General features: G+C 46.6%; 1 protein-coding gene across 1 annotated transcript; it reads left to right on the top strand.

Annotated features, from left to right (window-relative positions):
• Nucleotides 1–13,291: 13,291 nt before the first annotated feature.
• On the top strand, nt 13,292–17,097 carry LOC309889486 (adenosine 5'-monophosphoramidase HINT1-like; the record flags this gene model as incomplete). Its single annotated transcript, XM_082782338.1, has 4 exons — nt 13,292–13,428; nt 15,649–15,754; nt 16,459–16,649; nt 17,073–17,097. The coding sequence occupies 4 exons, from the start codon at nt 13,292–13,294 to the stop codon at nt 17,095–17,097; spliced, it is 459 nt and encodes a 152-aa protein (XP_082638464.1).
• Between the last annotated feature and the right edge of the window lie 885 nt (nt 17,098–17,982).

Raw genomic sequence — 17,982 nt, 5'->3', positions numbered from 1 at the left:
ACCTCTATTCTTTTAATAAATTGTAAACTTTGATTATAATCCTATTTTGGGACTGAGCTACTTATGACATGATCCAGCTATGTGGGCAGAAGACGGATCCTGGGGCTATAGGACCCCAATATATATGCTTAATAGAATAATTAGGTTACAAGCTGTAATAGAAATAGTTGTAAATAAAACCGGAGATGCACTTGGATTAATTGCAAAGCAAAACACTAAGATGAGGACTGCTTTGTATCAAAATCGCTTAGCTTTGGATTATTTGCACAAGAAGGAGAAGTCTGTGGAAAATTTAACCTTAGTAATTGCTGTTTTATAGATTGGTGATGAAGGTGTTTCTTCCTAGTAGCTGGTAGAATGCTATGTTTTGGGCTTAGGATGAGAAGAGTGCTGATAACATGCTGATGTTTTAATTGTTGCAGAGCAGTGCTTACACCAAGCCAAGGACGTTTCAGCTTCTCACTCTGTCCTGCCAGCGAGCAGGCTGGGGGTGCAGCAAGATCTGGGAGGAGGGCCGGACTGCTCTGGGTTAGGGTGGGCATTGGACAGCGGGTGGTGAGCAATTGCATTGTGCATCACTTTCTCACGGGGTTTTTCTCACGGGGGCTGCCACTGCAGTTTCCCACTCCCACACCCCTCACACACCCCCCCCCCCCCCCGAACCTTGCCATCAAACCCAATACACTGGGGAACAGCTAAGTCATTACTGACTTGTAAAGCATCAGGGATTAAATTAACTAATGAAACCCTAAATGTGATGGGGGTAGAAGGTACTGGGATAACAGTGCCATTTTTGGGGAATACTAAGCTGAGACCAGGGGATAAAATGATCACTGGGCAATTATTGTATGTATCCAAGGCAGAAACTAACTTGTTGGGAAGGGATTTGATGATTAAATTGGGCATTCAAATAGTAAATTGTTAGACTGGAATAACAGTGTTATTAATGGAGTGCTCTCAGGCCCTGAGAGCAAACGTATATTCACCTCTGACTGGAAAGACTCTGAAATGGGGGTGGAAGCAACAATATAGGTGGACAATTTTACCTCAGGGGTTTACAGGGCCACCTATCTATTTGGGTAAATTCTAAAAAAGGTTTTGGAGCAATTACAACCTCCCAAGGAGGTATTAACGTTACAAATATGTGGATCATTTTAAGGAAAATCGATACTCCCTGATGGGAGAGAAATGCTGAATAAAGTGATAATGAGGCAAATATTAACTGTTTTACATCAGAAGAGTCACTGGGAGGTGCAAGCAATGTGTGATGTTGTTCTAAGAAAGCATGTCTGCGTAGGAATATATACTTTAGGGAAGCACGCATGCAGAGGATGTACTATGTGTCAAAAGGTAAATAAAAAGGTCTTCTGTAACCTATCTTGAGGGGGACGGGAGCCAGGGCTTTGACCTTTCCAAAATATACAGGTAGACTTTACTGAGTTACTTGTTTGTCCTAATTGACCACGTGACTGAATGGGTGTAAAGCTTTACTGCAAGGATTAAAGCAGGCCTTAGAGATTGAGTGGGATTTTCACAGCCCCTGGCACCCCTCCTCTTCTGGAAAGGTAGAGCGAATGAATGGTGAAATTAAGAAACAACTAACAAAACTTATGCTGGAAACTAAGGCTTCTTGGGTAAAATGCTTACCCCTTGCACTGTTAAACATATGGACGCAGTCCAGAACTGATGTAGGAATTTCTCCTTTTGAAATGCTATATGGTATGCCCTATGACTTGGAATTGCCACTTGATCACCCTCAATTCTAATTAAGACTTGGAAAGAGACTTTTTTTAACACCACGATGGGGAAGGCCCCTATGTTGTTTTGCTTACTACAGAAACAGCCGTCCGGACTGCGGAGAAAGGATGGACACATGCCAGCCGTGTTAAAGGACCCATCTGTGACAAGAAGTGGGAGATCGCTCCAGGAAACAAAGACCTGAAGCTCACATTGCGACGAACTCGATAGGTACCGTGGGTTAAGGTAGAGGCTCTCCCCTGAAGAACACTACTGCTGCCGAGAAGAACTAAAACCTCGTAGTTGGCTGCAACCCAACTGACGAGTGAGGCAGAGGAGTGAATAAGTGGGGAAAGACATGGGCCTCAGCCATTCCTATCGGTATTTGGGGGTTCTCGCAGTGATTTCATCCTGCGTAGCGACTCAACACCACCCCCACCAACCTTTTAAATGGACTTTAAGTCGATTCGAAGATCAACAGGTTATTGCAACCCAGATAACATCGGGGGGGGGGGCCAAGCTTTACTTCTACACTATGTCAGCTGATCTCGAGGCCCCGATGCTGAGAATATATGGGATTTTATTTCTGCCCAAGTTCTAACCTGGGAAGGGGGTACTGTAAATGCCTGAACGTGTATTATTGTGCATACCGGGGGTGTGAAACCATTGCTACAGACTGGACACTCGGGGCTGGTCGGGATAAATTCTTACAAGTGGGATATGGGCTGCAAGGTTGTAACCGACAATTGGATCCCCGTTGCAGGTGGTGAGGGCATGGTATAGGGTATACAGGAACCTTCCACGGAAATAAAGAAATTTGCAAGGTTCTATATATAAATCTAACAAACTCGGACGATACTAGCTGGGTACTAGGAAAAATGTCAGATTTTACGAACACGGAACAGATAGGGAAGGACTCATACTAATAAAGAAGGGAAAACCCGAGACTTCCAAGGTAGTCGGGCCTAATAAAGAGTTACTAGGGGAAGGTTTGGTTGTCCAGACTGTAAATATACCTGGGACTGCCCAACCTACTACAGTGTTTTCTAGTAAGTCGACAGAGTTATCCTTTCCCACACTGCTTCCAAACATTGTGGAAAAAAAAAAAAAGGGGTCGTACCCGAGAGTAGTATGTGGAAAGTTATAAATGCTAGTTTCCAGGTACTAAATCAAACTAATCCTGAGATAACTGAAGGGTGCTGGCTATGTGTAAGTGTTAAGCCCCCATATTATGAAGCTATAGGAGATATGGGGAGGTCTGAATATTCAAATGAGTTAAATCCTTCCAAATGCAGTTGGGGTCAGGAAATCGGGATAACTTTGACTCAAGTTACGGGAAAAGGTAGATGTATCGGCACAGTTCCAAGAGATAAAAATGATCTGTGCCATGTCACTGAAAAAATGGACCAAACACACAAATGGTTAATTCCTGCAAATAACACTAGGTGGGTATGTTCATCGTTAGGAGTCACTCCTTGCATATCTTTAAAATTGTTTAGCACATCTCATGATTTTTGTGTACAGGTGGTCATTATACCAAGGATTCTATACCACACTGAAGAGTATATGTATACCCATCACACAGTGGCTGAATACCATCTGGTAAAGAGGGAGCCTATTACGGCCGTCACCTTAGCCACTTTAATGGCTCTCGGGGCTGCAGGTGCAGGAACTGGAATTGCTTCCCTGATAAAACAAAGCCAGGAATTTACTTCTCTACGCATTGCCGTAGATGAGGATCTGGCCCGTATAGAGCAGTCAATAACAGCTCTGGAAAAATCGGTTAGGTCATTATCCGAAGTGGTACTCCAAAACCGTAGAGGGTTGAATTTGATTTTCTTACAACAAGGAGGACTGTGTGCAGCCCTACGTGAAGAATGTTGTGTATATGCAGATCATACTGGGGTGGTAAGAGATACAATGACTAAATTGCGGGAAGGATTAGAAAAACGCAAAAGGGAAAATGAGGCTCGTCAGAATTGGTATGAATCCTGGTTTAATTACTCACCTTGGCTTACTACCCTGCTATCAACCATAGCGGGGCTCTTGTTGTTACTTACATTAGCACTGACTTTTGGACCATGTATATTCAATCGAGCAATCACAGTTGTGAAAAGCCGATTAGAGGCAGCTCATCTTATGCTCGTGCGTGCTAAGTATGAATCTTTTGAGCAGGAGAAGGACGACGCAGAAACTTTGATGCTCAGCAAGCAAATATTGCAAAAATTCAATGAACAAAATACGTTAGAAAAAGAAAAAGGGGGGATTGTGATAAATTAGTGGGGGTTTGTTCATTGTCTTTGAGGAATTTGGAGAATCTGCTGGGGAGAAAAGGTTGTAAAATTTAATGGCCTTGATAAGGGAGTGTGGGAATAGAAATGTTGTTTTTGCAGAGTTACATTGTTTAGAAGGAGGGAATGTGGTACTGAGATATGCTTACAGTGATAAGAAAGCTTAGCAGGCGACCTCGTAAAATGCAGACAACCAGACTCCTTAGGACAATTAGGTGAAAATCACAGTGTCAAGTCAAGTCAGATAAGTGAAGAAACATTACCACTTCAAGCAGTAAAAATGTCAAAAGAAATTTGAAATTTAACAGGCCGGCGACTGAAGGCCATGCATTGTTTGTGAAGCATCAGATAGATTGTGAATCTGGATTACCCACTCAGTGGGGAAACAGGGGAGGGTCCTGCCATCAAAAGGTATATAAACTGTGTTTTGGAACTAGTAGATGCGCTCTCTCCTGCTTGTGGGGCGCCCGCCATTGCAATCGCGAATAAATTACTACTTCACTGAGATCCTCGCCTGAGCCTAAGTTATTGGCTACGGAGTGTTTCTCACAATTTGGGGGCTCGTCCGGGATCCAGTCACCTACTGGGGAGACCCACCGCCGCAGCAGCAGGAAGGCATGCCCCGCTGATTTCAGCGGTCCTGTGCATCGACGGTGGCGGTTCTGCGGAAAGCTGACAGAGGGCCCGAGACTGGTTAAAGAGGCAGGATCCGTGAAGTAGTGGGGAAAGGAAGAAGGTAGGCACTCCGGGTTTTTAAGAATCGATCCGGTAACTCTGTGCACAGACCAAGGTAAGAAATATTAAGTATTGCCTTGGGGGTCGGGTGATCTGGTGTATGGTAAGCCCTTGCACGGGGAAGTGCTGGCACTACACCAGGGGAATCTGGTGTACGGTAATCCTTGCACGGGGAAGTGCTTGGAAGTACACCAGGGAATCTGGTAAACTCAGGTGTGCGGTAACGCTGGCACGGGGAAGTGCTTGGCGGTACACCCCCATCTTTCAGTACGTTGGTGTGTGGTACACTGCAGAAGGGAAAATTCTGTAGCACATACTGGCGAGGGTTAGGAAAGATGGGAAGTACGAGTTCCAGGGAATCTGGTAAACTCATAGGTGTGCGGTAACGCTGGCACGGGGAAGTGCTTGGCGGTACACCCCCATTTTTCAGTACGTTGGTGTGTGGTACACTGCAAAAGGGAAATTTCTGTAGCACATACTGGCGAGGGTTAGGAAAAATGGGAAAATATGAGTTCCAGGGGACAGGGAGATATCCCTGGGGGAGTGCCTACTAATAGTTCTTCCTGAAAAATGATAAGAAATTGGAAACATAATCCCAAAATCAGAGGGATTGTAAAAGAAAAGTAATTAAAAAAGGTTAAACATTGTGTATCAGTCTGGACAAAAGAATCAATTAAGGAAACAGCAGTATTTTGGCCAAAATACGGGTCTGATGAAAATTCAGGCTTTAAATTTATGTGTAAACAATGAGATTCCTTTTTCGGAGAAGGAGCCAAGTTATGCTCCCTATAATCTTAATATTGAACTGGTGGCAGCAGCAGTCACTCCGGGAAGGGAGACAGGGACTGTAATTAACACTGTCCCTAAAGAAGGATTGTACTCTAGGCTCTGGCAAGAATTAGAACAAGGTAGAAGATATGTTGAGAATTTTGCCTTCCCTGATACTAACAGTACTAACACTAACGGTGTATCCTCTTAGGTGAACTACCCCCTCCTCCTTACCAGCAGAGAGGTTAGGACTTTTAAGAAGGAGAGGAAGTCTTTATTCGAGGACCCCAACAGCCTAGCTGAACAATTAGACCAGTTCCTACGACCTGATTTATACTCTTGGGGGAGGGAATTATGTCTCTAAGTATGTTGTTTACAGGGAAAGAAATGGGAATGATCAGGAGGAGAGCTGCTATACAAGAATGGGAAAGAGCTCATCCTCCAGGACCAGGGGTACTACCGGCAGGGCAGAAATACCCACTTGCCAATCCTGGCTGGAATAATAATAGTGTGCAACACAGAAATTATATGAGAGACTTAGTGTCAGAATGAGAAAGTACTTGGGGATGAGACCTGAGGACCCGGTATCCCAAGGGCTCTTGAAAGTTCATTGTGTGATTAAAGCCTGGCAAAATACGCAGAAAATGCTTCAGAAGGTGGGGGGATGTAGTGAACAGTCACTGGGGGACCCTCCTGCGGGAGGCCCTGGAGGGGTGTGTCTGGAGGGGAGATAAGAAGGGAAAAAAAAAAAAAAAAAAAAAAAAAAAAAAAAAAAAAAGATCGAAACTAATGGTATTGACAGTGCAGCGGGTAGTGAGGCAGAGGGTTGGAGAAAGATGAAGAAAATCTTCAGGGGGAGTCAGGGCCAGGATGGAAAGGAGAGGAAGAGAGATGAAGGAATAGCAGGCAAAGAAGGCTGCCTGTGTTGTGGCCCGAGTCCTAGCAGAGACAGGCTTTGATAAGATGTTTTAAGTGTGGCCAGGCTGGCCACTTCGAATGGGAATATCTGGAGTGGAAGAAGGAGGAAAGAAGGAAAATGAGATGAAATATGCTATATTGATATGTTGTTTCAGTATCTTGGAGGGAAAAGGTATGGAATTAAGTTGGACCCTGACTGAGCCTTTGGTGCTGGTATTAGAAAAGTACAGGCTGGAAAAAGATAAAGGAAGTGTTAAAAGAGTTGCTGAAGGTGTTAAAGGTGTGGCATGTAATATTTAACAGAGCTGTTTGAAGTTGAATGAGCAGGGAAAGAGGATGTAGGCATTATCTAAGTAACAGTCTAGAAGTTATGGTATATTTGCATATTTGCTGTGGTGTTTGTTCAGTTTCCCAAGCATCGGGGAGGGGGGAGCAGCCTGCTCCACCAGGGGCCTCTCCAGCGGCCGCAGGGGGGCTTCGGCTCCAGCGCCTGGAGCGCCTCCTCCCCCTCCTTCTGCACTGACTTTGGTGTCTGCGGGGGGGTTTCTCGCTCTCTCAACTGCTGTTGAGAAGCAGGTTTTTGTTTGTTTCTTTGTTTGTTTGTTTTCGTGGATGTGCTCTCACAGAGGCACGGACTGTATTGCTCATGGCTTGGCTCTGGGCAGCAGTGGGCCCCTTTTGGGGCCAGATGAAATTGTCCCTTATCTGCCACGGGGAGGCTTCTGGGTTTTGCTCACGGGGGCTGCCACTGCAGTTTCCCACCCCCCTACTCACAGCCCCCGAACCTTGCCATCAAACCCAATACACTGGGGAACAGCTAGGTCATTACTGACTTGTAAAGTATCAGGGATTAAATTAACTAATGAAACCCTAAAAAGTGATGGGGGTAGAAGGGGCTGGGATAACAGTGCCAGTTTTGGGGGATACCAAGCTAAGACTAGGGAATAAAATGATCGCTGGGCAATTATTGTATGTATCCAAGGCAGAGACTAACTTGTTGGGAAGGGATTTGATGATTAAATTGGACATTCAAATAGTAAATTGTTAGACTGGAATAACAGTGTTATTAATGGAGTGCTCTCTGGCCCTGAGAGCAAACATACATGTGTATTCACCTCTGACTGGAAAGACCCTTAAATGGGGGCGGAAGCAACAATATAGATGGACAATTTTACCTCAGGGGTTTACAGGGCCACCTATCTATTTGGGTCAGTTTAAATAACAAAAGATTTTTGAGCAATTACAACCTCCCAAGGAGGTATTAATGTTAACAAATATGTGGATCGTTTTCTATTGTCAGGACAGGAGAAGAGAGTTGTGAAGAAAGCTACTAACAAGCTATTCAACTTTCTGGGAAAGCAGGGCTTGGGAGTATTAATAAATAAATAAATAAATAAATTACAATATGGAGAAAGAGAAGTCAGGTATTTAAGGCATCTAATGTCTGAAGGAAAACAGAATAAATGCAGAGAGGATTCAGGGAATTGTTGAAAATTAAGAAAGAACTAAAAAGTTTTAAAAGAAAGATTTTTTTAAGGAATCAGGAGCCATGAAGTCTGAAGGAAAATCGATACTCCCTGATGGGAGAGAAATGCTGAATAAGGTGATAATGAGGCAAATATTAACTGTTTTACATCAGAAGAGTCATTAGGAGGTGCAAGCAATGTGTGATGTTGTGCTAAGAAAGTATGTCTGTGTAGGAATATACACTTTAGGGAAGCACATATGTAGAGGATGTACCATATGTCAAAAGGTAAATAAAAAGGTGTTCTGTAACCCATCTAGAGGGGGACGGGAGCCAGGGGTTTGACCTTTCCAAAGTATACAGGTAGACTTTACTGAGTTACTTGTTTGTCCTAATTGACCACGTGACTAGATGGGTGTAAGCTTTACTGCAAGGGTTAAAGCAGGCCTTAGAGATTGAGTGGGATTTTCACAGCCCCTGGCACCCCTCCTCTTCTGGGAAGGTGGAGCGAATGAATCAGACATTAAAGAAGCAATTAACTAAACTAGTGTTAGAAACCCAACTTCCTTTGGTAAAATATTTACTCCTACAGGTTTAAACAGCACCAAGAAAGGATATAGGAATTTCACCATATGAGATGCTGTTCAGATTGCCCTATCTGGGCAGAAGGGATGAGATACCACAATTCAAAATAAGAGAGTTTCCTTAAGAACTGTATTCTGGGGTTGTCTTCTTCTTTGTCATCTCTCAGGACCTGTGGGTTGTTGGCTCAAACCCCACCTTTGGAATTCCCCATTCACCACCATCATCCAGGAAACTGGGTCCTGATTCGGACCTGGGAAGAGTCAACTCCGGCCTGAATGGGAAGGACAATTACTGACCACTGAAACAGCCGTAAGAACTGCGGAAAAAGGTTGGACTCACTATACTCGAGCATCTGTCGACGCTAGTACCTGGGAAGCTGTTCCTACAAAAGACTTGTTGGAAGTTGAAATTGAAGAGAAAAATCTCATAGTGGACTCTGAGCAGGATAAGAGCTTACAATTGTAAACTAACCTTTTATTTTCACAGGTAACTAACGAGTGTGACTTGTGATTGAGAGAAAGGACAGACCTATAGCGAACTGCAGTGCTCCCAAGGGGGGGGTTGTTATAGTAGTAGTGTACATCTTATTTTTGTATCGATAATTATTTGGAAACCTAAGGTTTAAAAATAATGACAGGGAAAAATTGATTATTAATTTTGTTTTTAGTGATTCTAGGCCTCAGAGAAGGCCTTGGTCAATTGGTAACTTGGAAAAGGCATGACCAGATAATAGCAAAAACGGGATACCCCATCAAAATATGGGTGACTGTGACAGAGGGTTATGTACCACAAGCCGTCACGTTTGATGCTTGTGAGGTGTTAGCTTGTGGAGATTTAAATGCCCAATGACAATTGAGCAGAAAGAACAAATAACTGGGAGAGACACAACAGCCAGATTGAGAATAGCTGTATGGAAACAATCCTCTATTGCCATCAGAGAAAGGGAGAAACTCAAGGAGAAAACAGGAGAGTAAACAGGAGGCCCTCTGAAATGTGGCAGTTCAAACATTTGAGATTCAAACAGGATATGGGGACGTGAATGCCTGGATAGAATGTGTCAAATATACTGTCCAGAGTCTCAACCGTAGCTACTGCTATGCTTGTGCCTCGGGATGACCGATTGCCCAGATAGTGCCCTTCCCATGGGGGTGGACCAAAGACTCCCAAGGGATGCGATGTATGATTGCATTGTACCAAGAAAAGACTGCCTGGGGAAATGAGGCCTGTAAGTCTCTCTTTGCTGTTTCTTGCATGATAACAATATCACAGTTCCCCCTGCATTCTCTACAGCTATAGGTAACCATACAGCTTGCCTCTCACGGCAGGGTGTGAGTGCTACCTGGCATCTGGGAGAATTTGCCTTGTGCTACCAAGGACTTGATGGGAAACTGCTCAAGACTAGAGATCCCCAGGGCAGATCTCTGGTGGTACAGTGGAGGGAAGATCTTACGGTCCACCCTACCATCTAATTGGGAAGGCACTTGTGCACTTGTTCAATCAGCTATACCCTTCACCCTGGCATTTGAAAGAGAAACATCACAAATACCCAGAAGAAGTAAAGGAGGCCTAGGAATATCATTTGATGATAGAGTATACATAGATTCTGTTGGGGTACCTAGAGGAGTTCGGGATGAATATAAAGCCAGAAATTAAATTGCTGCAGGGTTTGAGTTACTGTTCTGGTGGGTAACAATCAATAAAAATGTGGATTGGATTAATTATTTCTATTATAATCGGCAGAGATTCATCAATTATACCAAGGATGTGATGAGAGGAATCGCTGAACAACTAGATGCCATCAGCAAAATGGCTTGGGAAAACAGGATAGCATTAGATATGATGCTTGTGGAGAAGGGTGGTGTATGCGTGATGCTGGGCAACCATTGTACTTTTATCCGTAACAATACTGCCCCGGATGGCACAGTAACAAGAGCATTGCAAGGGCTTACCACCCTTGCCAATGAATTAGCAGAAAATTCGGGAGCAGACACTTCCATCACAGGATGGTTGAAATCTTGGTTTGGTAAATGGAAAGGGATGGTAATGTCCATATTTACATCCTTGATTATAGTAGCAGGAGTTTTGACAGCTATTGGCTGTTGCGTTATCCCCTGTGTAAGGGGACTTGTCCAGCGGTTAATTGAAACCACATTATTGAAACAAATGACCATAGATCCACCACCCTACTCAGATAAAATGATATTAGAGGAAATGGAGAGCAAAGAAAGTGAAGAAGAGGAAGATATTTACCAAATTACACTTAAAATAAATAAATAAATAAAAATAAAAAGAGTTTTTGCAAAAATCAACAGTTTATAAAAAAAAAAGAAAAGGGGGGAATTGTGGGAATAGAAATGTTGTTTTTGCAGAGTTACATTGTTTAGAAGGAGGGAATGTGGTACTGAGATATGCTTACAGTGATAAGAAAGTTTAGCAGGTGACCTTGTAAAATGCAGGCAATCAGACTCCTTAGGACAATTAGGTGAAAATCACAGTGTCAAGTCAAGTCAGATAAGTGAAGAAACATTACCACTTCAAGCAGTAAAAATGTCAAAAGAAATTTGAAATTTAACAGGCCGGCGACTGAAGGCCATGCATTGTTTGTGAAGCATCAGATAGATTGTGAATCTGGATTACCCACTCAGTGGGGAAACAGGGGAGGGTCCTGCCATCAAAAGGTATATAAACTGTGTTTTGGAACTAGTAGATGCGCTCTCTCCTGCTTGTGGGGCGCCCGCCATTGCAATCGCGAATAAATTACTACTTCACTGAGATCCTCGCCTGAGCCTAAGTTATTGGCTACGGAGTGTTTCTCACAGGAGGAAGCAGGAGGGGGTGTTGGGTGAACATCCTTGAGTTAAACCAGACTCTGTGAAATTCCTTACCACAAGACATCCTTTTTGCCGCTTCACTACCCCCACCTGAACACGAAGCAGAGGAATAACGACCTCCCCTCTCAACAATAGACTGCGCAGCCTCAGCCAGTTCAACAAGTCCTGATAAGCCGGAATTCAACTGCTATAAAACAGCAACACTGGAAAGGGAAGTTGCGTGCTGTTGCGGAGCAGAGACTCCCCAGCCGCCCAGCGCTGTTTTGCTTGTGTCTGCTTACTTGATTAATAAAATAATTTCAATAGACCAGTAAATTGTGTGGTCTAATTTATAACAGTAAATAAAACCGGAGATGCACTTGGATTAATTGCAAAGCAAAATACTAAGATGAGGACTGCTTTGTATCAAAATCGCTTAGCTTTGGATTATTTGCACAAGAAGGAGAAGTCTGTGGAAAATTTAACCTTAGTAATTGCTGTTTTATAGATTGGTGATGAAGGTGTTTCTTCCTAGTAGCTGGTAGAATGCTATGTTTTGGCTTAGGATGAGAAGAGTGCTGATAACATGCTGATGTTTTAATTGTTGCAGAGTAGTGCTTACACCAAGCCAAGGACGTTTCAGCTTCTCACTCTGTCCTGCCAGCGAGCAGGCTGGGGGTGTAGCAAGAGCTGGGAGGAGGGCCGGACTGCTCAGGGTTAGGCTGGGCATCGGACAGCGGGTGGTGAGCAATTGCATTGTGCATCACTTGTTTCATACACGTTATTATTAGTAATACTATTATCATAATGATTGTCTTTATTGTTATTATTATTATTTATCTGTCTTTATCTCAACTCACGGGCTTCGCTTTCCCGTTTCCCCGTTTCTCTCCCCATCCCAGAGAGGGAGGGGAGAGGGTGAGCGAACGGCTGTGTGGTGTTTAGCTGCCGGCCGGCTTAAACCACAACAGAAGGAAAAGCTGTAAATGAACTTGTAAAAGAAATGAAGAAAATTGCACATGCCCCAGTTCAAACTCGCTATGGAATCGATCTAGGAGGATTATCGGGGGGCGGGGGGCGCGCTTTACGGGTGTTGATTGGCTTACTAAAATTGGGATGGTTGTACTGGGGGGATATGTGGAGGATTTAAATAATTCCATGTTTTACCAGCCCAATACACTCGGTTATACAAGGAATGCAAATACCTGCGGTACCTGTTGTGGGAATAGAAACGTTGTTTTTGCAGAGTTCCGCTGTTTAGAGGGAAGGAACGTGGTACTGAGATATGCTTGCAGTGATAAGAAAGCTTAGCAGGCGACCTCGTAAAATGCAGACAACCAGACTCCTTAGGACAATTAGGTGAAAATGGCGGTGTCAAGTCAGATAAGTGAAGAAACATTACCACATCAGATAGATTGTGAACCTGGATTACCCCCTCAGTGGGGAAACGGGGGAGGGTCCTGTCATCAAAAAGCACATAAACTGTGTTTTGGAACTAGTAGGCGCGCTCTCCTGCTTGTGGGGCGCCCGCCATTGCAATCAATCGCGAGTAAATTACTACTTCACTGAGATCCTCGCCTGAGCCTAAGCTATCGGCTACGGAGTGTTTCTCGCCCTCCCTTCCAACCCAAGCCACGCTATGATTCTATGAGCGGAGCGCCTGTTCTGTGGAGCTCGTTTCCCAGCCGTGCAGGGCCCAGATTCCCTCCGCGGAGCCGCCCAGCCCGTTTTCGGGCGCCCACTTCCTCCCTCCCGGTCGGCTCCCTCCGCGCCCCGAGGGCACGCGACCTCCCTGAGCGCCGATAAGCACCGGGTCGACGGGAGCGGAGCCGCCGAGAGGGCGGGGACAAGGGAAGAGGGCAGGCGAGGCAGCCAATCGAGGCGCGGGGGCGGTCGGCGGCGATCTGTCGGCCCAATGAGCGCCGCGGAGGGCCGGGCCGAGTGCGGGAAGCGAGGGGGCGTTGTACCGAGCGGGCGCCGTCATGGCCGACGGGATTGTTAGGGCGCAGGCCGCCTGGCCCGGTGGCGGCGCTGCCGCTGCTTTCGGAGCGGTCGCCTGCAAGGGCAAGGAGGTCCCCGCCAACGTTCTCCGTGAGGATGAGCGGTCGTGGACGAGGAGGTAGCCGCGGCGTTGTTGTGCGAGTCTTTCCTTCCTTTCCTTTCCCTCGGCCGCTCGCAGGCCCTCTGAAACGAGGGCCCGTCGCGGGTCCCGGGAGTGCGGCAGGGCGGGTGGTGGCCTTGCTGCGGGAGGGAGGGAGGGACGGACGGTCGGTCGGTCGGTCGGGGTCTCTCCGGCTCGTGGCGCTCTCTACTGCAGCGCCTCTAAAACGCCGCGCTTCTTCGGTGCCTGCCCCCGGGGTGCCACGGCGCGTACTGGGTCGCCGGCGCAGTCGGTCTCCTTGGGGGTTCGGACTGTATGCATATAGGCAGTGAGCATCGCAGTAGTGACCGCAATCAGTCGTTTCTGCGTAGCAGAAATGCAGGTCTTGATGCGCCTCGTGATAGCGTTCTAGAGACGCCCCGGCTCGGCTGTGCTAGGCTTTGGTTATGGCACCACCCCCACCGCGCACACGAGCGCGCGCTCTCTCCAAAGTGGCTTGTGAAAGGGAAGAATTGCAGCTTTTCCTAGCTTTCTTAAACACCTAGAAACCAGTCAATCCCGCAGGCTGCGAGAGCTTCCCAGCTCTCATTTCCGTGCTGGAGGTGTGGACCGTGATAAGAGCACGCTGGCAAGGTTCACTGATGCTGGTGCGCCGCAACGTGCTAGGAACTAAGTGAGCAGCTGCTGAGAGTTATGAAAAAATTGCAGATGTTATCTGCAAGGTGTTAACTCTAAGTTAGTGTCCAGCATAACCGTTGTTGCTGTTTTTAAGTTTGAAATGCTAAAGATAGGACAGTTAGGGATTTCCTCTGCTTCTGACGGCAGGGTTTATCTGCAGCGTGGAAAACAGGCCCTTAGTGAAAGGGGCTGCGTTGCCCGCTCTGCGTGCTGACTCGTAGAATGGTTTGGCTTGGAAGGCACCCTTAAAGATCATCTAGCCCAACCCGCCTGCCGCGGTCAGGGACGTGTTTCACTAGATCGGGTTGCTCAAAGCGTTGGCGCGTTGCTTGGAACAGCGCTTTCTTAATAGGTCTCGGTAATGTTGCAGCTGCCGCCCGTTTGGAGTATTGGAAGCGTTCAACTGCTCTCCGGAAACCGTGCTTGCGGTAGCGCCCCGCCTTTACGAAAGGGCGCGTTTCCTGTCTCCTTTGTGGTGAAGGCTGCGCGAGGAGTGTGCGTGTGTGTGTGTGTGCGCACGCGCGTCTGTTTTGACTCGGCCGTACTGGCTGCAGCAACGTATGTAACCTGAACGTTGTGCTTGATTGGAGAACCAGGCCGTTAACTTGAGTCTGATGAGTGACTTGAGAGCAGACAACCTACTCTGACCGCTCTTAGTGCGACGCGTTTCCTGGAGGACGAATTAGTTGCAGTTTCTCGCTTGGTCTCAACTTGAGGTGGGGGGAGGGGGCGGGGGCTTAGAACCGCTTTTGGAGCGTAATTGGCTCTAGCGAATGGTCTTGAATTTGCTTAGCTAGCTGTACCGAAGGCCTGTTTTACGGTTGAGCGATGTTATAGGGAGGAGCGTGAGGAAGGCTTATAATTCTCGATTGTCGTGCAGTGAAAGGCGATGGTGAGTAAGAAGTACAAAGCATCTGTGGAATCGAGTCTTATCGGCAGTGTTTCAGTCGCATCTAAAACAAATAAAAATAGCGGAAGTCGCTAACCTGAAGTACTCGGCTGTCTTGCTGCCCCCGTCACCTTGCGCGCTGGATCCTGCTTCTGGTGCCGTATGCAGTTTCTGTCTGCTGGTGATTTGGGGAGTTCCCTCGCAAGTAGTTGCGAGTTGATGGTTTCCTACAGGTCGGTGGTATTTGTGTTTCGAAGGTGATGCCTTGGCCTCGGTCTGGAGGTGTCTGACGTCGGTCCGGCCGTAACGGGCTAATTTGGAACGTTCCTTCCCCTGAGTACGTGGCGTTCTCGAGGACGGAGAGTTAATACGGCCTCAGCCGGATTACTCCAGGTTCTTTGAAGATGCCTTCCTGCCTCTGGCCGAGGCAATATTTGGACATAACCGAAGGACAGTTAGCCATTGTTTGCCGCTTGTGTGTCTTGTGCGTAGAAGGTAGAGAACTTTGCCTATTCAAAGCTCGCTTAAGAAGAATCGCTGTTTTGTCGTGTGCGTTTGGGGTGCCTGATAATCTGCTCCGGTAGGACGAGTTCAGTGGGGCATAGTGATTTGCTTAAGCTGTTGCCTTTCTCTGAAGCCGACTAGGTTTTAACTGTTTACTCTTCCTCCAGTGCCTTGCGTTCCGTGATAGTTCGCCTCAGGCTCCAGTGTTTTTTCCTAGTCCTTCCTGAGAAGGCAGTTGTCCGGTTATGTGAAGCAGACAATTCTGGCGGACCCGTGAGTACTGTGGGAGCTTTCTGTTTGCTAGGCTGGCTGTACCTGTAACAGGTTTGTAACTTCCTAGACTCTTTCCCGTCCCCTCTTTTCCTCTGGCTGTTGCAGAGGGGCGCACAGTAGGCTATTTGGGGTTGTCCGATGCTGTAGTCTTTCGCCTCTAGCTTGTAATGGAGTTGAGCTTTTTGACTGAGAGCAGTGATATAAAGCGATGCTCGTCTCCAGCTACGCGCTTGCAGTGCAAAAAGCAGCGTTGTTCCGGCGTGCGGTCTGATGCCCGTTTTCACGGTTTCCGGACAGCGGGGGTGGTGCCTTGACTATGCAGAAGAGGGCTTGGGGTTTGGGCAGGTCAGAGGCGAGGAAAGGGAAAGCTGGTTGAGCGGCGCTTGGGTGTTTGTTTCGCTGTTAGCTATGCAAGTCAAGTTCCAAGGCTCTGTGAGCCCACGCAAGAGAAAAGGCACCGTGAAGCTTTTATTTTCCGCCAGAGTGGCTTACGTTGCCCGAAGCTATGACGGGGGCTTTAAGCCCCAAGACAAATTCAGCTTCTGTGACTGTTTTGTAGTCTGTTACTGTCTAGAGGGTAATTCAAAGAGCGGCGGTTGAATTGTGAAGGATTAGCTAACCGTGTTCTGTGGGTGGTTCTCCGCTCGCGTTCATTCTGTGCGTCGTGGCACAGCACGTTAGGTGACGTTATTTCCTTTTTCCAGCTTCTTGGGCGTTTCGTGGTTGTTGGCAAGAAGTGTGCTGTTAACCTGGACCTGACCAATGGATTCCGGATGGCTGTGAATGCCCACCCTCGGGCCCTTCAGACTATCGTGTACATCTATGTATTCTGGGTGGCGGTCAGTTGGGCCGGCCTCCCGGCTAAGGTTTTTGCACCGCAGGCGTCACTGCACGCGTACGGGTCGCCGCCGAATAGGTTTCATATGTTGCCCATCAGTCTAGCCCCTGTTGAGGTTTGATTTATTATTTTTTTTGGACGGCTGTCTGTGGAGGGTAATAAAGAGCTTTTGAGCAGCATTTGCACAATAAAGATGGAGCATGGGGATATCACCTCTGTCTTGCGTGTCTTACCGATGGAAATAGTTCCGCAAGTTAAAACGGCGTCTCCCTGGAGCGCACGTGTGTAGAATGTTTTGGTCCGTTGACAGTGTCGTGTAGGTGGTGGTTTGCCCATTCATTTGGAACGCGAAGCTAGAAGCGCTCGGCGGTCCTGTGGGTCTCCGTCTTCCTAAGACGATCTAGGATGTGCTGTGTGTTTGAGGCCTTGCTATCTTCCCCCTGCTCCCGAATAAAAGCGTGCCCTTTTATTGCGAAATAGCCGCGTTGAGGACTGGCAGATGTAGAACCAGAGAAGAATAAGGTTGGAAGAAAGCTTCCAGGCATTGTCTGTTGTCTGCCCCTGTCCCGAGGAGGAGGCAGAATAAACTCTACCGGGTGTAATTTCTGACAGGTGCTTGTCAGCCTGTTCTTGACTACCCTAGGAGTTTTGCTACCGCTTTCTTTTCGGTCCTCCTCGTGGGTTTCGCAACTTTGAGAAGGAATTCCTCCCACAGGATGTAGAAGGCTCTGGGATGCTTGAGTCGGCCTCTGATAAGTTCGAGACTCGGCTGCCGTTCTCTTTATTTTTTTTGTGTTTATTTTTAGTGTCTTTTTTTTTTTTTCCCCTAAACGAAGTCCGTTGTTCAGTAACTAGAAGAAGGATTAGCTAAAGGCACCATAAGGCTTTTAAATGCGATCACCTCTTGTGCTTTGTTAAACAAGGAGCAGAGCGAAGCCAGAGGTCTAATCGCGATTACATTCAAGGCTTACTGGAGCGTGGGAACGTTAAAATGCTATTAAATACTCTTAGTGTTTGAAACTTGCTAAATGAAATGATTTTTGTGACTCCGTTCCTCATAAAGAAACTTGATTCCTTAGCCAACCACTAGAACAGGCTGCCCAGAGCTGCATCCAGCCTGGCCTTGAACGCCCCCAGGGATGGGGCATCCACGACCTCCCTGGGCAACCCGTTCCAGTGCCTCACCACCCTCTGAGTGAAAAACTTTCTCCTAATATCTAACCTAAATCTCCCCTGTCTTAGTTTAAAACCATTCCCCCTTGTCCTATATGATCCTTCCTTGATAATAATGATTATTATTATTAATTAAACAATGTAACTAAAGGGGAAAAGAAAGGGGGAAAGGGAAAAAAGGAAAAAAACAAAACAAATAAAGGCTACGTGGAAGTGC

This window comes from Aythya marila (assembly GCF_965140915.1).
Source record: "Aythya marila genome assembly, chromosome: W".
Taxonomy (NCBI): domain Eukaryota; kingdom Metazoa; phylum Chordata; class Aves; order Anseriformes; family Anatidae; genus Aythya; species Aythya marila.
The sequence above is the reverse complement of the archived record's forward strand: the minus strand, read 5'-3'. Positions and strand labels throughout refer to the sequence as shown.